This window comes from Sapajus apella, unplaced genomic scaffold (genome assembly GCF_009761245.1).
Source record: "Sapajus apella isolate SASKATOON/1434 unplaced genomic scaffold, GSC_monkey_1.0 scaffold11, whole genome shotgun sequence".
Lineage (NCBI taxonomy): Eukaryota > Metazoa > Chordata > Mammalia > Primates > Cebidae > Sapajus > Sapajus apella.
In genome coordinates, this window is record NW_022436951.1 from 28,202,244 (window position 1) to 28,221,406 (window position 19,163).

Consider the following 19,163-nt stretch of genomic DNA (forward strand, 5'->3'; position numbering starts at 1 on the left):
GGCCATAAGAAAACGCTACACGGCACTACTTTATAATTTGTCTCCTTTGGTAACACCAGGGGGTGCTGGCTAACAAGTAATTCGTCTGCAAGTTATCAGGTTAAACATTTCCTTTGCAGGCATCCTTGTATTCTCTCACCAAATGTTTTATTTGTTAATCTCATCTGGTAAGATGCTGTGAAATTGTGTGCAAGTTTAGGAGATGCTCACAGAAATAGATTCAAGATGGGATTATTTAGCAATATGTGTTTTAAATACCAACCACATTAATGGCCAACTTTTAAATTCAAATGATGATTAATCTATTTGAAAGGATTCAGATCTGTTTAACAGAATATTATTATTATTTTTTTTGATGGGGATAGATTTTTGCGAAAAAGTTGCCAAATACATTTTGGAAATGCAATGTATTATTTTTATACCTGGAGATCCTCTCTGTATATTATGATAAGAAAGCCTGAATAATGAAGCAGTAAGGAAGCCTGTTTAACCTTTAAGGTGTTTTTAAACATATTTGATCATAGACTACCCCCTCCTTTTCCTCAACATATGTTAACATTGATAAGGATAACTGTGTTTTAGGATGTAGTATGGGAAATGTTAGGTAGGGACAATAGCCTGTTTTTAAATCTTGTGTGGGTTTCATGCCATTAGGATGTCTCAGAAGTATTTCCAAGTGCCTGAGGGCTGGTTCTAGGGATGTTTCTACCCTTGCAGATGTTACATCACGCTGGCTCAGGCTCTGGGAATGAGCATGGGGGGAGCTCCTGCTGGACCTGCAGGCACAGGCAAAACAGAAACCACGAAGGACATGGGGCGATGCCTTGGGAAATATGTTGTGGTTTTCAACTGTTCAGACCAAATGGATTTCCGAGGACTTGGACGGATTTTTAAAGGTATGGGTTATATTTTTTTATTTGATGAGAAATTTCAGCCAAGGTGGAATATTTTGCTAAAATTTGTTTTCAACAATTGGCCACATTTTAGAATCTTTTTCAACTTTGTAAAATTTTTTGGAAAATCTTCAATCTTGCCAGGTGTGTGGACCAAGTGTTACTATCTCCTGCCTTTTTTTAGATGTTCCTTTATCACTGCAGGTTGGGTGTTTACAGGTAAAGTGCCAAATTGTGAGCTGCTTTGAGTCACCTGAGGCGTACATAGATCTATTTGTTCCACTTTACTTTTGAATGAACTTACACCTGGTGCATTTTGGCAGCTACATAATATCCTTTTTCTTGGTTTTCCCAAATTATTTACTAATTGGATTTTTTTTTTTTGGTTTAATTTCCTTTCTAAGGACTGGCACAGTCTGGATCCTGGGGCTGTTTTGATGAGTTTAACCGTATCGATCTACCAGTTCTCTCGGTTGCAGCCCAGCAAATTTCTATTATTCTGACATGTAAAAAGGAGCGCAAAAAGTCTTTTATTTTTACTGATGGAGATAATGTGACTATGAACCCTGAATTTGGGCTTTTCTTAACCATGGTAAGGAGCTGCTAGAAAAGCTACTGAATTTCAGTCTTCTTATCACAGTTTTCAGGCATCTCTCTGGTCATCTGCCCTCTATTTTCCTGAATGGAAATTGGGATTGTAACGTTACCTCCTGTTCAAAAGCCTATGGGGTTAAGCAAAGATCATATGAATAACTCATGACAGACTGTCCAGGTAAAAGGAGAATGAGTTTTTACATTACTCAATGTAAATGAGTTTTCTGGTTGTCATTCCAGATTTGTCATGTGTACGTAATGAATCTTTTAATATCATGCTGACGTGGGGTTGATTGTATCATTCATCCTTGGGTTGTATTTTCTGTGTAGAATCCTGGCTATGCTGGACGGCAGGAACTCCCTGAAAACTTGAAGATTAATTTCCGCTCGGTGGCCATGATGGTCCCTGACCGTCAGATTATCATAAGGGTGAAGTTGGCTAGTTGCGGCTTCATTGACAATGTTGTTTTGGCCAGGAAGTTTTTCACACTTTACAAACTGTGTGAGGAGCAGCTTTCTAAGCAGGTATGCCATCCTGGAGGTCTTACGCACTTAGGCATGTTTCATTTTTCCATCCAGCAGAATGTTCTCTTTTTGAGAAATTCTAGACTGGGCTTGTTGACAAAGGATTTTATTCATACTAGGAAGAAAGGTGATTACTACAAAAATTTTATATGCATAGTTTTATTAAGAAGTACATTTAAATAAATTAATATTTATAGCATAGAAATAAAGTGAATATCATCTACACTGATTTAAGAGCCAAAGATTTATGGATATTAACATTGGCTGTTTATATCATTTATAGATTCATTGTCATATGTGTTATTTATTTTCATGATTTTTAGGAACCTCTCAATGATTTATTCTTCTCAATTCTAAGCCCAATTGAGTATTTGACTAAGCTTTGCTAACTGTCTGGTTTATATGTTGCAATCTTTTTGCTAGTTTTCTCTACTGCTTAGGGTAGCAGGTTCAGGCATCATGAGGTTTGTTTAATAGTCAAAAGTCATGGAATTAAACATATACTTCTGCATTGGTTATCTATTGCTGCATAACAGTCATGTAACAATCATAACACAATTTTGTGTCTTGTAATAGTGTACATTTATTACTACATGGTGTCTGTGTGTCAGGAGTTAGCTGAAGTGAGTCCTGCGGTTTATGTCTAACAAGGCTACAATCAAGTGTTGGCTGGGACTGTGGTTTCATCTGATGCTCGAATGGGTGCAGTCTACTTCTGAGCTCATTCATGTTGTTAGTAGAATTCTGGTAGTTGAGGGTGTAAGACTGAGGGCTTCAATTTCTTGTTGGCTATTTGCTGGAGACCTCCTCAGTTCCTACAGGCTGTGCATAGTTTCTTGCTATATGGGATTCCCCAAAATGACCATTCAAAGTCAGCAAGGAAAGTGGTTTCAGCAAAACGAGTGCTACAGTATAATCTAATGTGACCACATAATCACACACACATAATCACATACAACCTGTTGTCTCTGCTGTATTCTATTAGTTAGAAGAAGCAAATCACAGGTCTTGCCTACTCTCATATAAAGAATGACCACCAGGAGGTGGGTTTCATGCCACAATTTTCTACTATATATCAGTAAAAATTAGTAAAAATATGTGCTAAAAATGACACAGTGCAATAAACATAAGATTATAACATGAGTAACATTTCCTAACATATATAACCTTTGCTCCATCTCATCACTCAGAAATCCATTTCAAACTTCTTTGAATCTATATTACTCGTTTACACCCATGGATTCAACCTAATTACATTCACACTCAAAAGTTCTTTCCCTGTGAGTGTCCAGACATACACAGATTCTTCTGGCTCTGGCCATTGAGCCCTTTCTGGTTTGTCTGACCCTAACATTTTGCCTTTAACATTCTTGGTTTCTTTTGCTTATTTGAGCCCTTACTCACTCATTCTTATTGTATTAGTCTGTTCTCATGCTGCTCATAAACACATACCTGAGACTGGGTATTTATAAAGGAAAGAGGTTTAATTGAATCACACTTCAGCATGGCTGGGAGGGCCTTAGGAAACTTACAATCATGGTGGAAGGGGAAGCAAACACATCCTCTTCACATGGTGGCAGGAAGGAGAAGCGCCAAGTGAAGAGGGGGAAAAACCCCATATAAAACCATCAGATTTCATGAGAACTCACTGTCATGAAAGCAGCATGAGGGTAACCATCCCATTATTAAATTAACTCTCACTGGGTCCCTCCAATGACATGTGGGGATTATGGGAACTACAGTTCAGGATGACATTTGGGTGGGAACACAACGAAATCATATCATTCTGCCCCGGCCCCTCCAAGGTCTCATGTCTTCACAATTCACAATAAGTCATGCCCTTCCAACAGTCCTCCAAAGTCAACTCATTCCAGCATTAACTTAAATGCCTAATTCCAAAGTCTCATCTGAGACAGGCAAGTCCTTTCTGTCTATGAGCTTGTAAAATCAAAAGCAAGTTAGTTACTTCCTACATACAGTGGGGTTACAGGCATTGGATAAATACACCTGTTCCAAATGGGATAAATTGGCCAAAAAAAGGGGCTACAGACCCCACGCAAGTCAAAATCCAATGGGGCAATAATTAAACCTTAAATTTCCAAAATGATCTGCTTTGACTCCATGTCTCACATCTGGGTCATGCTGATGTAAGAGATGGGCTCCTAAAGCCTTGGGCAGCTCCACTCCTCTGGCTTTGCAGGGTACTTTCATGCTGCATTCGTGGCCTGATGTTGAGTGTCTGCAGCTTTCTAAGAGCACAGTACAAGCTGTCAGTGAATCTACCATTCTGGGGTCTGGAGGATGGTGGCCCTTTTCTCACAGCTCCACTAGGCAGTATCGCAGTGGGGACTCTTTGTGGGGGCTCCAATCCCACATTTCCCTTCTGCACTGCTCTAGCAGATGTACTCCATGAGGGCTTCACCCCTGCAGCAAACTTCTGCATGGACATCTAGGTGTTTCCATACATCCTCTGAAATCTAGGTGGAGGTTCCCAAACCTCAATTCTTATCTTCTGTACACCTGCAGGCCCAACACCATGTAGAAGCTGCCAAAGCTTGGGGCTTGCACCCTCTGAAGCAATGGCCTGAGCTACATGTTGGCCTCTTTTAGCCACAACTGGAGTGACTGGGATGTAGGGCACCAAATCCCATGCCTTCACAGAGCAGGGGGACCCTGGACCTGGTCCATGAAACCATTTTTCCTCCTTGAGCTCTGGGCCTGTTATGACAGGGGCTGCCTTGAAGATCTCTGAAATGCCCTGGAGATATTTTCTCAATTGTCTTGGTGATTAACATTTGAATCCTCATTACTTGTGCAAATTTCTCAGCTAGCTTGAATTTCTCCCCAGACAATGGGGTTATCTTTTCCACTGCATCATTAGGCTGCAAATTTTAAACATGTATGCTCTGCTTCTTCTTGAAAGCTTTGCCACTTAGAAATTTCTTCTTCCAGATACCCTAAATCATTTCTCTCAATCTCAAAGCTCCACAGATCTCTGGGGCAGGGGCAAAATGCCTCCAGTCTCTTTGTATAGCAACACTCCAGTTTTCAACAAGTTCCCCATCTCCACCTGAGACCACCTCAGCTGGATTTCATTTTCCACATAACTCTCAGTGTTTTGCTCAAAGTCATTTAACAAGTCTTTAGGAAGTTGCAAACTTTTTCATATCTTCCTGTCTTCTGAGCCTTTCAAGTCTCGAGGAAGTTCCAAACGTTTTCCCATTTTCCTATCATCTTCTGAGCCATCCAAACTGTTCCAAACTCTCTGCCTGTTACCCAGTTCCAAAGTCACTTCCACCTTTTCAGGATCTTTATAGTGGCACCCTACTGTATGTGGTATCAATTTACTATGTTAATCTGTTCTCATGCTGCTAATAAAGACATACCTGAGACTGGGTAATTTATAAAGGAAAGAGGTTTAATCGAATCACAGCTCAGCATAGCTGAGAATGCCTCAGAAAAGTTACAATCATGGCAAAATGGGAAGCAAACATGTTCTTCTTCACATGACATCAGGAAAGAGAGGTGCTGAGCAAAGGTGGGGAAAAGCCCCTTACGAAACCATCAGATCTTGTGAGGACTCACTATTGCGAGAACAGCATGAGGGTAACTGCCTACATGGTTCAGTTACCTGCACCTGGTCCCTCCCACAACACGTGGGGATTATGAAAACTACAATTCAGGATGAGATTTGGGTGGGGACACAGCGAAACCATATCACTTATCTTTCAAATAAATATTTTTTTCCGTGCTGTTTCTTGAATGGAAGAAACTTCCCCCATCTCTGGCTCCTGCTCTCATCTTCACTAACACTTCACTACTTCCCTCACTCCTACCACCCATGTTCACAACGTCATTGTGAAATGTAATAAGTCAATGTGTGCAAAATAATTGGACCCATACTGATCTCTTGGTGAACATTCTGTGACTCTCTCTTCATACCCACAGATTTAACTGAGTCCAACTCTGATAGGAAGTTTTCCATGATTAATTTTACTCACCAACACTTTTAAGTCATTGTTACTTTTATGCAAGTTTATTCACATTTCTTTTTTATTATCTTTATTAGAATTTAAATTCCCTGAGGGTGGAAACTGAATTTGAATATTTTTATGTGCTCCATCTTCCAATGACTAGTATTAAGTAAGACATATTGCTCCCAATTACCTTAGTGGATAACTGTGGTTTTTTTCCCCCATACAGCTTTTTTTAAATTGTGGTAAAAGCATATAAAATTAAATTTACCATCTTAACCATTTGTAAATGCACAGTTCAGTAGTATTAAGTATATTCACAATGTTGTGAAATACATTTCTGTAACTTTTTCATCTTGAAAAACTGAAACTCTCTGTCCACTAAACAAAAACTTCTCTTTTTCTCCTCCCTTAGCTCCTGGTAAGCATCGTTCTATTTTCTGTTTTTATGAATTTGACTATTTCCAATACCTCCTATAAATGAAATCATATAATATTTGTTTCCTTGTGACTGCCATATTTTACTTAGTGTAATGTAAGTTTCATTCATATTGTAGCATGTGACAGGATATCCTTCCTTTTTATGGTGAAATAATATTCTGTTATATGTTTATGCCACTTTTGTTTATCCACTCATCTGTCAATGGATGTTTAGGTTGAATGGTGCTGCTATGAATATGTAGATGTCTCTTTGAGACCATGCTTTTAACATTTCTTTTTTTTTGGTGAGACAGAGTCTTTCTCTATTGCCCAGGCTGGAGTGCAGGTCTCTCATCTCACATCTTGGCTCACTGCAACCTCTGCTTCTTGGGTTTAAGCAGTTCTCATGTCTCAGCCTCCTGAGTAGCTAGAATCACAGATACACAATACCATGCTCAGTCAATATTTGTAATTTTCTGGTAGAGATGTGGTTTTGTCACGTTGGCCAGGCTGATCTTGGACTCCCGGCCTTACGTGATCCACTTTGGTCCCCCAAAATGCTGGGATTACAGGTGTGAGCCACTGTGCCTGGCCCATTCTTTCAATATTTTTGGCTGTATACCCAGAAGTGGGAATACTGGATCATATCGTTCCATTTTTAATTTTTTGAGGAACCACCTTTTCCACTGTGATTGGGTAATTAAGTTTTGATTATTCACTTTATATACACTGAAATTTGACATGACTGAGCTTTTATAAATACCTGTATATAGTAATTGTATGGTAAAGCTGGGGGGTTGGCTTTCTAATTTGTCCTTATCCTTTTTCCTCCAGGTAATCCTGCAACGCAGCTGCTTTTTTTCTCCCTGATTCTCCTGTCTTCTTACTTATCATGAAAAGGGCACATATATCTCTGTGTATATGACAGTCATGAGTGCAGTCCCAGTTTAATTCCGGTTCTGAATTTTAACTTTAGAGATATGAGCTAATTTCCCTATGTATGATTGATTAAGAATAAGCTCAAAGGGATGTCTGTACTCCAAGAAGAAATTTGTTCCTTTTTCCCTGTCAAGCTATAGCAGCTAGTTCTGATCTAAGGGCTTAAGCTAATGATGGCACATGGGAGGACTCTTTGGGATATTTGCTATTTGCTCAAAAAGTATATCTATATAGAAATTTTTTACTCCACTGTGTGTATGCATTTTCTGAAGGAAAACCAGTATTTATCCATTATTGTGAATAGAATTTCTGTGAGATTCACATGGCTTCTGCAGGTGTATGAATGTTGAAAATAAGCCCAATGTATCTCACATTTTCTAGGTTCATTATGACTTTGGCCTACGTAACATTCTGTCAGTTCTTCGGACCTTGGGAGCAGCAAAACGAGCCAATCCAATGGATACGGAGTCCACGATTGTTATGCGTGTGCTACGGGACATGAATCTTTCTAAACTGGTAAGACTCACAGATGGAAATGTTCCACCTACTTGAATATCAGTTCAACTAAATAACCATACATGAGACTTCAAAATATTTATTTAAAACGCTCATTTAAAATGCCTAATTATCAGGTAAAGTGCTGGAGAGCATCACTTTAATTATACTTTTTCAGGCTTTTTTTAGAGTAGTAATGACTCCTATCTACTCTGAAGTGTGCCTATTCCAATAGAATTGAAATAGATTTAAAATATACATATGTTAAGATGCCGAAAACCTTAAATCATTTTTGTGTTTTAGAACTAAAATCTCACCTTTAAAGTTGGGTAGAGCCTGGTAGGAAATGGTATGTAAATTCTACAAGTGTGTGATACTTTCACACTATTATTTCACAATAGAGTCTGATAATCAATGCCCAGTATCTGTGGATCTATGTAAAGGGTGACAAAGTGGTATTTTTTTTTTTTTTTGAGACGGAGTTTCGCTCTTGTTACCCAGGCTGGAGTGCAATGGCGCGATCTCAGCTCACCGCAACCTCCGTCTCCTGGGTTCAGGCAATTCTCCTGCCTCAGCCTCCTGAGTAGCTGGGATTACAGGCACGCACCACCATGCCCAGCTAATTTTTTGTATTTTTAGTAGAGACGGGGTCTCACCATGTTGACCAGGATGGTCTCGATCTCTTGACCTCGTGATCCACCCGCCTCGGCCTCCCAAAGTGCTGGGATTACAGGCTTGAGCCACCATGCCCGGCGGTATTTTTTATTTTTAAACTAAAAGTACAAACCAAATTGCAATTCATTAACCCGCTACTAATTTCTAATTTAAAAATTCTTTTAAGTTTAAATTAGAAATTGTAAACTATATGGTATCCCCTAGAACTGACTATTCTGTGGAAAGATTGTCACATAGACAGTATTGTCTTTCCTTTCATTTCCTTCCTTTCTTTTCTTCTCCCTTTTCTCTTCCTCTTTAATTAGTTTTTTATAGGAAAGATGAGAAAAATATTAGTTAACTTTAATAAATGTGTTATTTGGGTTAGTGGTTGCATTGCAGTAACCATGACTGTGTCGGGCATTTCCAGTTTATCTGCATATTGCTATATTTGTGCCAGAATAATTGGTCTGATTTCCCATTCTTTTCTTTTTTAGATTGATGAGGATGAAGCCTTGTTTTTGAGTTTGATCGAAGATCTCTTTCCAAATATTCTTCTGGACAAGGAAGATTACCCTGAACTGGAAGCAGCAATTAGTAGACAGGTAATATGTTTCACAGGGCATCGAGGGATGGTGTCTGTTTTGTCTGAATTTAGTGGAAATAAAGTGCTGTGGCTCCAACCTGTGCACTCTGAGCAGCAAAAATAACAACAGTGAGGCTAACACTGCTGTCTTAAGTGAGGCCAGTGCACGCTATGGGTTGAACTCCCTTTGCCCTGGGTCTTTTACCATTGCACAGCCACATGTCCAGCTAGTCATGTGTGGGTAGCCCTGTTATTTGTGGAAACCATTCCACACCAGATTCAGAAATGAAATGTGATTGGTCAACAGGGGGTGGATGGGGCTCAGCTGGCTGCCTCTCCAGAGCTTGGCTTAGCTTGGCTTTGCCTTAGTGTTTGCTGTGTTGCCAATTGTTGGATTCCTGCCTCTGCATGTTATTTGCAGTCATCTCATGTGGCTTCTACACTGTCCCTTCCCCCTCCCCCAGTACTTGTGGCTTCTTACTCAGGCTCTGGGGGTTGGATAGGGTGGGTAAGGTGGAGGAACCCATCACGCTATGTGGATCGTGATGTATCTGGATTTCCCCTTGTACTTGGTGCAGCTTTAACTTTTTATAGTCTTCCTAATAATGGAAATTAATTATGTAAACCATATGCCTCAATTTCCTTTTCTATGAAGAAGAATCTGGAAAAAAATGTTTTATAGAAGTGGTGATTAGCTCCTATTGATAAATTGCACTTCAATTCCTTGAAAATATTTGTAATAAAAATCAAATGTGGACAGGTGCAATGGCTCATGCCTGTAATCCCTGCACTCTGGGAGGTCAAGGTGGGCAGATTTCTTGAATCCAGGAGTTTGAGACTAGCCTGGGCAACATGGTGAAACCCTGTCTCTACCAAAAATCCAAAAAATTAGCTGGGCATGGTGGCATGTGCCCATAGTCCCATCTGTTCTGGAGGCTGAGGTGAGAGGATCAGTTGAGCCTGGGAGGCCGAGGCTGCAGTGAGCAGTGATTGCAGCACTGCACTCCAGCCTGAGTGACAGAGGGAGACTATCTCAAAAAAAAAAAAAAGAGGGAAATAAAATGTGGCAGTACTTAGTGTATATTTTGCTTTAAAAGTTTAGTATATAAATGTCTGAATTTCCTGATCAGGTAAGAGTGATAATTTGTCTGCAATTGGTTTCTTCATCTTTTGGCTAAACTAGTTGTAATACTACCTAAAAGCTAAGTATTGGGCTGGGTGTCGTGGCTCACCCCAATAGTCCCAGTGCTTTGAGAGGCCAAGGTGGAAGGATTACTTAAGCCAGCCTGAACAACATAGCAAGACCTTGTCTCTACAAATAAATTAAAAAATTAGCCTGGCACAGTGGTGCATGCCTATAGTCCCAGCTACTCATGCAGCTGAGGCAAGAGGATCACCTGAGCCTGGGACTTTGAGGCTGCAGTGAGCTGTGATCACGCCACTGCACTCCAACATGGGGTGACAGAGTAAGACTTGTCTCTAAAAATATATGTATAAAAATATAAAAAAGCTAAGCATTAGGAATTAATAAGATGACTTACATTAGTAATTTGTAGCATATAAAAATCTGAAGAGCAAATCATAGCGTAAAGTGATACATGATTACTGTAAAAAATTATTCAAGTAAAATTGAAATCATTATGTACGATGTGTTCAAGCATAGCTTGACAGTTAAGTGCCTGGACTGTAGATTTGAACTTCTTGGGCTTAAATCCACATTCCATAGTTTCCCAAGCTGATCATCTTGGGCAAATTGCTTAGTCACTCTGCTTCAATTTCCTTATCTGTAAAATGAAGATGTTAATAGTATCACTTCTATCATATTATTATAAAGATTTCCATCATGTTTTCTAAAGATTGATCTTAGAATAATATTTGGCACAGAGTAACTTCCATACATGCATTGATAGAAACTATGCAGTGGACATGTAAAGACAGCTTGAAATTTATATGGAATTTCAATCAATGTAGTATGCTGTCCATTTTTCTAGTCATAAGTATCTTTTAAATTAAACATTTAAAATACATTTTGTGGCTGGGCACGGTGGCTCACACCTGTAATGCTAGCACTTTGGGAGGCCAAGGCAGGTGGATGACGAAGTCAGGCAATCGAGACCATTCTGGCCAACATGGTGAAAACCTGTCTCTACTAAAATGCAAAAAACTAGCTAGGCGTCGTGGTGCCCGCCTGTAGTCCCAGCTACTTGGGAGGCCAAGGCAGAGGAATTGCCTGAACCTAGGAGGCGGAGGTTACAGTGAGCCGAGATCACGCCACTGCACTCTAACCTGTGTGACAGAGCAAGGCTCCGTTTCAAAAAAAAAGAAAAAAAATACATTTTGCCATTTGAGTCTTTATTTTTAAGTTGCTCCTCAGATGTTCATTCAATAGAATGTTTATATAAATGTTTTCAATTCCCAAAGACAAATGCGGATATTTCTTATTAGCTTGGGATTACATCTTCATTACGTTCAGCCAGATTTTTGTCTATGTAAATGTGTATTTTTCATGCAATTTTTAAATTACAGTAAAATTTTACATTTTAATCATTTTTAAGAAGAATGAAGCACATTTACATTGTTGAGCAACTTTTATTGTCACCACCATCCATCTTCAGAACCATCTTTATCATCCCAAATTGTACTTGTTAAACAGAAAATCTTCCTCCCTCCTTTCGTGTCTGTGTATTTTTCTTGTAGCACAATGGAAAATTTAGATTGTCATTGTTGTGTTTCAATGTGGGGATTCTCTTATGTTTTCAGGTTGAAGCAGCTGGTTTAATCAGCCATCCTCCTTGGAAGCTGAAGGTCATCCAGCTATTCGAAACACAGAGGGTGAGGCATGGGATGATGACCCTGGGGCCCAGTGGGGCTGGGAAGACCACCTGCATCCACACCTTGATGAGAGCCATGACAGGTACTGGGCAGCCAAGGTCAATGTCTGAGTGGCCCATTTAAATAGTTGTGACACCTTTGAATGCCCAAGAGGGACACAAAGGCAGACACATTAATTATTTATATAGGAGGAAATAACTGCTTTGTTAATTATTGGGACTATTTTGGAGATAACATATTACATTAATGGACCAGACAGAAAAAAAAAAACATTTTTAGGTGACTTTATGCACTGCACTGTGTGTTTTTCGTATGTTATGTAATTTAATTTTCATCATGATCTTGAGAGGTTGTTATTATTATTCTCATTTTGTATAAAAATCAAGGCTCAAATTAAAAAACACCCAAGGTCACAAAGCTGGTAAGTGATGGTAAGTGAAGAGTTAACGTCACAGTGCACTAAAAAATATCCCAGTTTCCCCAACATACCATACCATTTCCCAGTAAATGCAAAATAAAGCACACTGTCTCCCAATAAACAGATTCCAAACCCAACTCTTATGTTCTTGTGTTCTATGTGCTGAAGTCGTCCTAATCCCAATCATAAATTGGGATTGGGAATCCCAGTCCCATTTGGAATCAGATTTTTTTTTTTGTTTGTTTTAGAAGTTAAATAAATGCATTTCATTTCCAGATGTCCCTAAGACTTACATCTAAAGTCATCTAAGGCTAATGGACATTATGACGTTCATGATTATTCTTGTGTTCTCTTGTTCCAATTAGACATTGATGACTCTCTTCTAAAAATATTGGCATCCCTTAGACATGACAGAGTTGAATTCCAAAATGTCACAGAACCTTGGCTGTTGGAATGCAAAACATATGGCAGTGCATTGAGGCTTTAGGAGCTGACTGAAAACCCACCCAGCAAAAAGGTACCTGGGTAGGCTTTCGGTCAGCTCATAGAGCCTCAGTGCGCTGCTACTGGTGCAAACTGGTACATTGTTGGTGGTGGCTGGGGATTGCCAGTGTTTGCTCTGGGACCCTGCACGTGTTGGATTTGGTTTTTGTTTCCTGAGTTATTGGAGGAAGTGAATTCTGCCTATCTGGACTCTACCAGGATGTTCTCAGGCCGAGACACAGTGTGTGCTCAGCTAATACCTACCTCTACCAAAACTGAGCACTCCATCCTGCAGGACTTATCACGTGGTTTTTCATGTATGCTATTAAGATTCTGTTTTGGGATTTTTATATTTTTAAATGATTGTGTTCTTCCTCAAATTTTTCTTAATATTTTTGTTGCAGTTATGAAGCTGCCTCCTGTTAACAATAAACTATGAATGCACAGGGTACAATGACTTGAACAAAATGAGCACTAAATATTAAACAATGTAGATACATTATGTATGATATGTCTAAATTATGTAATCTGTATGGCATCACTGATTTTGGTGAAGTTCCTTGCAAAGATGAATTAATCATTAGACTATCTGTTGTTTATGAACTTGGTTTTGGTTTTAGTAGTAGAGGAAACATTCATCTTACTTAACACATTGTTTCTCACTGAAAACGTCAATAATCCAAAAGATTGAGAAGATAATTGAACTTCTACTGAGGAAGTACAAGACCCATGCATATTATTTGTTCCCTGGTTTGGCATATATCTCATCATCAAGTGTCTTTAATATTCTACACTTTGAAGATCTGTTGGGTTCTGTATTAGAAGCAGGACGTAGACAAAGACAGAGATAATTATAATTCAACAGGGAATCGCTATAAGGATGGTTTGGACAAGTATCCTAAGTATCCTGTGATGAGGGCAAGGAGATCAGAAAATCCTCTAAGGAATTATAGAAAGGTACACAGAGCAGGTGCTACTTCATCTGAGGCTTGAGGGTAAAGTATCAGATTGGTAAAAAATATTTTTGGCAGAAAAAAGAGCCTGTGTCAGTAGGAGGAATTGGAGAGAACATGATATACCCAAGGAAGTGCTTTGGCATGGATGAAATGCAATTGGTCCATGGGGGTGGAAGTGGGAGGGTGGGGGATGAGATTGGATATGATGATATAGCAGATGCCATTGGCACCCAGGGCCACACCCCTTTCATCCTCCCCTGCTGTAGATGTGACTTTGTCTCCCTTGAGCTCCGGTAGTGGCTCCCAACTTTTCAGCCTTAGGATTTTGCTTGAAGCCAGGGCCCTGGCTCAGCCTGAAAGTAGGAGTCAGGTGGGAATTCATGTCACCGAGGCAGTCATGACCTTGAACAATGGGGAAGAAGAGTTGATGGCAGGAGACCCGCCTCCTGTCTTTCAGAAAGACACTCCATCTGTGATATGCTTAGCAATGCACCCTTTATTGGCTTCTCTTTTCTCCTGTCTCATTTTCTTTGTTCCTCACTTCATACTCGCAGCATGCAAGTTCTTGTCTCAGGCTCTGCTTTCAGGAGAATCCAAATGAGAGCAGGTGTGGCATGAAGAGCTTTGTAAGTCACGCTAAATACCTAGGCCTTATTCTGGAGGTGATGGGAAACCACTGAGCTAGGGAATGGCACCGTCGTTCCTGTGTGTAGAAAACTATCTGGTGGCCACAGAGAGAACAAACTGGGGCACAGGAGGGCTGGTCTCGGGATCCATAAGGAGGTGACAGCAAGAAAAGGGTGCCCATTCTAGGGCAGAGTCCATGAAGGTGGAGTGATCAGGATGGAGTCCAGAAATGCCTAGGAGAAGAAACAAGAGGAATTAGTTTAACCAACATTGTGAAAGTCAAGCGTTTTATTTTTCTTAGCTTATGCTTATAAAAATGTTATGATATTTTAAATGAAAACAATAGAATTCTACATATTACCATATTGAAATAATTTTTGGTAATTTCTCTTGTATAGGCAACAGATGACTCCACTTTTTTTTTTTGAGACAGAGTTTCACTCTTGTTACCCAGGCTGGAGTGCAATGGCGCGATCTCGGCTCACTGCAACCTCCGTGTCCTGGGTTCAGGCAATTCTCCTGCCTCAGCCTCCTGAATAGCTGGGATTACAGGCACGCGCCACCATGCCCAGCTGATTTTTTGTAGTTTTAGTAGAGACGGGGTTTCACCGTGTTGACCAGGATGGTCTCAATCTCTTGACCTTGTGATCCACCTGCCTCGGCCTCCCGACTCCACTTTTAACCTATGCTATCATACACTTTAAAGATTTTGCTGGCCTCTTGTAATGTGTGATTAGATGAAAGATTGTGTTGCCAGAGGCTTATGGATATCATCTATTGCAAAAGCTAAATTGTGGCTAAGTTTAGCTTTATTATTGTAAATAATTAGTTTAGCTTTATTATTGTATATAATTAGCCTGATTTTGTGATTTCTAAAAAGGAGAAATATTGTCTAGTTTTCTAAATGGGCGGATTAGGATTCTTCAGAAAAACAACTAGTACACACACACACACACACACACACACACAGTACAATAAGTAAATTGTATTTATTTATGAGTAATTGGCTCAAGTGATTATGGAGGCCAAGAAGTCCTATCATCTGCTATCTTCGAGCTGGAGACCCTGGAAAGCAGGCGGTATAATTTGGTTTGAGTCCCAGGGCCTGAGAACCAGGAGAGCCAAGGGTGTAAATCCTAATTTGAGGGCAGAGAAGATGCAATGAAATGTCTCAGCTCAAAGGTAGGCAGGAAAAAAGGGGCAAATTCTTCCTTCCTTGGCCTTTTTTTCTGTTGGGGCCTCAAGAGATTAAATGATGCCTGCTTACGTTGGGGAGGACCGTCTACATTACTGAGTCCACTGATTCAAATACTGATCTCAACTGGAAACACCATTATGGACACACTGAGACATGGTGTTTAATCTGGGTACCTTGTGGCCAGTCAAGTTGACACGTGAAGTTAATCACTGCAGTGCGTTTTACTGGAACATTTTCTCTAATGTGCATGGATATGTATGTATGCTTGTATTTGTTGATCTACCACACACAGTGAGTGATATTTCAGTGTATGTAGCTAGTATTTGTTGATCTACCAAACACAGGAAGTAATGTTTCAACATTTTTTTTTTCAAATGGAGTTTCACTCTTTCACCCAGGCTGGGGTGCAGTGGCACAATCTCGGCTCACTGCAACCTCTGCCTTCTATGGTTTCAAGTGATTCTCCTGCCTTAGCCTCCCAAGCAGCTGGGATTACAGGTGTCCACCACCAAGCGCAGCTAATTTTTGTTTAATAGAGATGGGGTTTCACCATGTTGGCCAGGCTAGTCTTGAACTCCTAATCCCGTGATCCGCCTGGCCCGGCCTCCCAAAGTGCTGAGATTATAGGCGTGAGCCACCGCACCTTACCCATTTTTATAATTTTATATTTTAAATCTTATTATTCACTGTTCTGTTCATTAACCACAGTCCCTTATGCACAGAATTCCAGCCCATTGAAGAGTAGGCTTAGGGTTTGAAAGATGTGAATACATTTCTTGGCCACAAAAGAAAGTCCCTGATTCATGCAAAATTTATTTAGCTTATCTTTTTCAAGGTGAGCAAGAGAACATATCACAGATCAAAGCTGATAATGGAGAGAATGAGGCATCTTCTAGGTGATATTCAGGCATAAGATTTAATCTAGTATAGCTTAAACCAAAGATTTTTTTTTTTTTTGAAAAAGCCATGAAATTTAGAGAGCATCCAGATTATATTAGTACCTCTATAAATTCCAGCATGGTATCTTTTTTCACCCCTAAGCAATATGCAATTTTCTCTAAAGAAGATAAAAAAGTGCTTTAGTCAATAAAGTATAATGAAGCTAATTTTGGTAACTTAGAATGCAGTATGACATATTTTCAGTGTAGTTCTGCAGTTTTCATATTTTGAGCACCTGCTGACAGTACACCACAAATTAGTGCAATGTTGCTTAATGATGGTTCAATTCCCATCTGAGATGTCTACAATTTGGATTTACTTGGTTTAGATTGTGGAAAACCACACCGGGAAATGAGGATGAATCCCAAAGCGATTACCGCCCCACAGATGTTTGGTCGGCTGGATGTTGCAACAAATGACTGGACTGATGGGATATTTTCTACCCTATGGAGGAAAACATTAAGAGCAAAGAAAGGTAGAAGATAAATTACAAGTATTATTTTTGATTTATATTTCTAGATAAAATCCTTGGAGGCTATACAGAATTAGTAGAACAACTGTATTCTCCATATAATATCTTAGCCAAGACTAACAAGTCATAAATCAGTATGATATTTGTGAATGTTGAAATAATGAAATTATTGATTACAGTAGTTACAATGCTCCTTTTCTGAAATAATATTTTCTGAAAATATACGTCAGTATCCCTGTGATACCTTAGAATAAAATAAATGGAAAAAGCTGTTAAGCAAAATTGATGGTATTGAATAAAGTGATTTTACCATAACTATTTTCACTGAATATTTTACCAATGTTACTCTCATTTAAGTAGTGCCTATTTTTAAAGAATTGATTTCTGTATAAAATCGCAGGGAAAATGGGTTATTTGGGAGAGAAAATTGTGTATCACAAAAGTGAAGTCTACATTGAACTAATAAATTATTCTGTGTAGATGGTCATTAGTGTTCGGTTGTTTAAACAAACTCATTAAGGGCTAGCAGTTCAGTCTGAATAGTCTCTCACTTACGGACTTTGTGAATTGAACCCAGTGTTCTCAGAATATAAACTCGGAGGGAAGAGGTGATATCAGCTCCCTTCTCAGTTGATTTCCTCAGTCCTGAGTGAGTAGGCGAAAGGCACAGTGAATACAATTGCAGAGAGAAAGCAGCAGGGGAAGGAGGAGATATTTGGGCTCACTTCCTGGGTCTACCCTCTGGGCAACTGTGTCCTTCTGAAATATGTTTAAAGTAGTACCACTGAAGTTCTCATTTAAGGAATGTAGCTGATAAAACTAATATTGATTGTCCAAAGAGAAATGAAAATGCTTATTTCAAAAATGTGCTCATATTAGAAATTGTTTTTGTTCTACTGGAAAGAAAGAAACTTTAATTTCTGATTTCTTTCAGTAATCCATTGTAAACACAGACCCAGTGACCAAATGTGACTTCAAAGAACAGGAGCTCAGAGAGCTTTTTTTCCCCTTCTTTCCACATAAAAAAGGCAACATGTGCTTTTTCTTTCAAAGTGAGTCTAGTGATTAGATCACCATTTTACTTGAATTGCTAGTTGAATGAACTTGATTAGGATTTTCAAAGCATTTTATTTGAAATAGACTATTCCAGAGTTGTTGGATAGCAAAGAAAATTTAGAGCCATGTGATAGGTCATGGTGTTGGTGAGTAAGAGGAGCTAGTAGTTGAGAAATGAAGAGTAATGCTACCATTAAGTCAATTACCTAAATTTACAATGACATTCTTGTTGAGCATTCTGCCGATGTTTGTCATTTTCTCTACCTCCCAGTATCTCCTTACGTGACTGCTGTCAGGTTTTGTGCCCAGTGCTCCTCTGAAATTGCTGTATCAAGGACACCCCTGACCTCCAGCTTGTCAAATACAAATTGCCGATTCTCAGTCTGGTCCTGCCCTCAATAGCATTTGGCATAGCTGATCACCCGCCTTCGTGAAACCCTTCCTTCCCTGGGCTGCAGGGACTCCTCATCCTGCTAGCTCTTTTTTCCACTTCTACTTCCTTGAGAAGTCTGGAAGACTGGGGAGCAAATACAGGAGACCAGGCCAGAAGCTTACAGGGCCTCTGTCTCAGCCTTCCTCTCTCTCCACGCTTATCTAGAAGAAACTTACCCAGTCCCATAATTTTAAATCCTATCTCTAAACTGCTGGCTTTCACATTTAAATCTCCAGCCTTAACCTCTCTCCGGAATTCCCAACTTGACGACTCTGTGAGGATCTCTATTGAATGCCTTAGACTTAGGTACAAACTAGAATGGGTGCCATAGCTCTGTCTTTCCCATTGTCCTCATATACCTCTCCCCATCCTCCTCTTTTTGCCATTAAGGTTTAACTTCTTATTGTTCCTGGAATGTGATCACCTTAGTGTGGGACGCTATTGACTGGGTGGTTTTTAAACAATAGACATTCATTTCTCCTAGTTCCAGAGGCTGGAAGTCTGAGATCAGGGAGCCAGCATGGTTGGGTTCTGGCGAGGGCTTTCTTCAGAGTTGCAGTCTGCCAATTTCTTGCCATATCCCATGTGGTAGAAGGGCAAGAGAGCTCTCTGAGATCTCTTTATAAGAGCACCAGTCTCATTCATGAGGGCATTTTGGGGGAACACATT

General features: G+C 39.7%; 1 protein-coding gene across 4 annotated transcripts in view; it reads left to right on the forward strand.

Annotated features, from left to right (window-relative positions):
- DNAH5 (dynein axonemal heavy chain 5) overlaps positions 1–19,163 on the forward strand; it is a 362,294-nt gene that overhangs the window by 204,380 nt on the left and 138,751 nt on the right. For all 4 annotated transcript variants that reach the window (XM_032279092.1, XM_032279095.1, XM_032279094.1 and 1 more), the window contains 7 exons: positions 718–896; positions 1,298–1,485; positions 1,818–2,012; positions 7,727–7,861; positions 8,992–9,099; positions 11,841–11,994; positions 16,862–17,008. In XM_032279092.1, the coding sequence (XP_032134983.1) occupies positions 718–896; positions 1,298–1,485; positions 1,818–2,012; positions 7,727–7,861; positions 8,992–9,099; positions 11,841–11,994; positions 16,862–17,008 (1,106 nt within the window). The remainder of the gene's footprint in view (positions 1–717; positions 897–1,297; positions 1,486–1,817; positions 2,013–7,726; positions 7,862–8,991; positions 9,100–11,840; positions 11,995–16,861; positions 17,009–19,163) is intronic.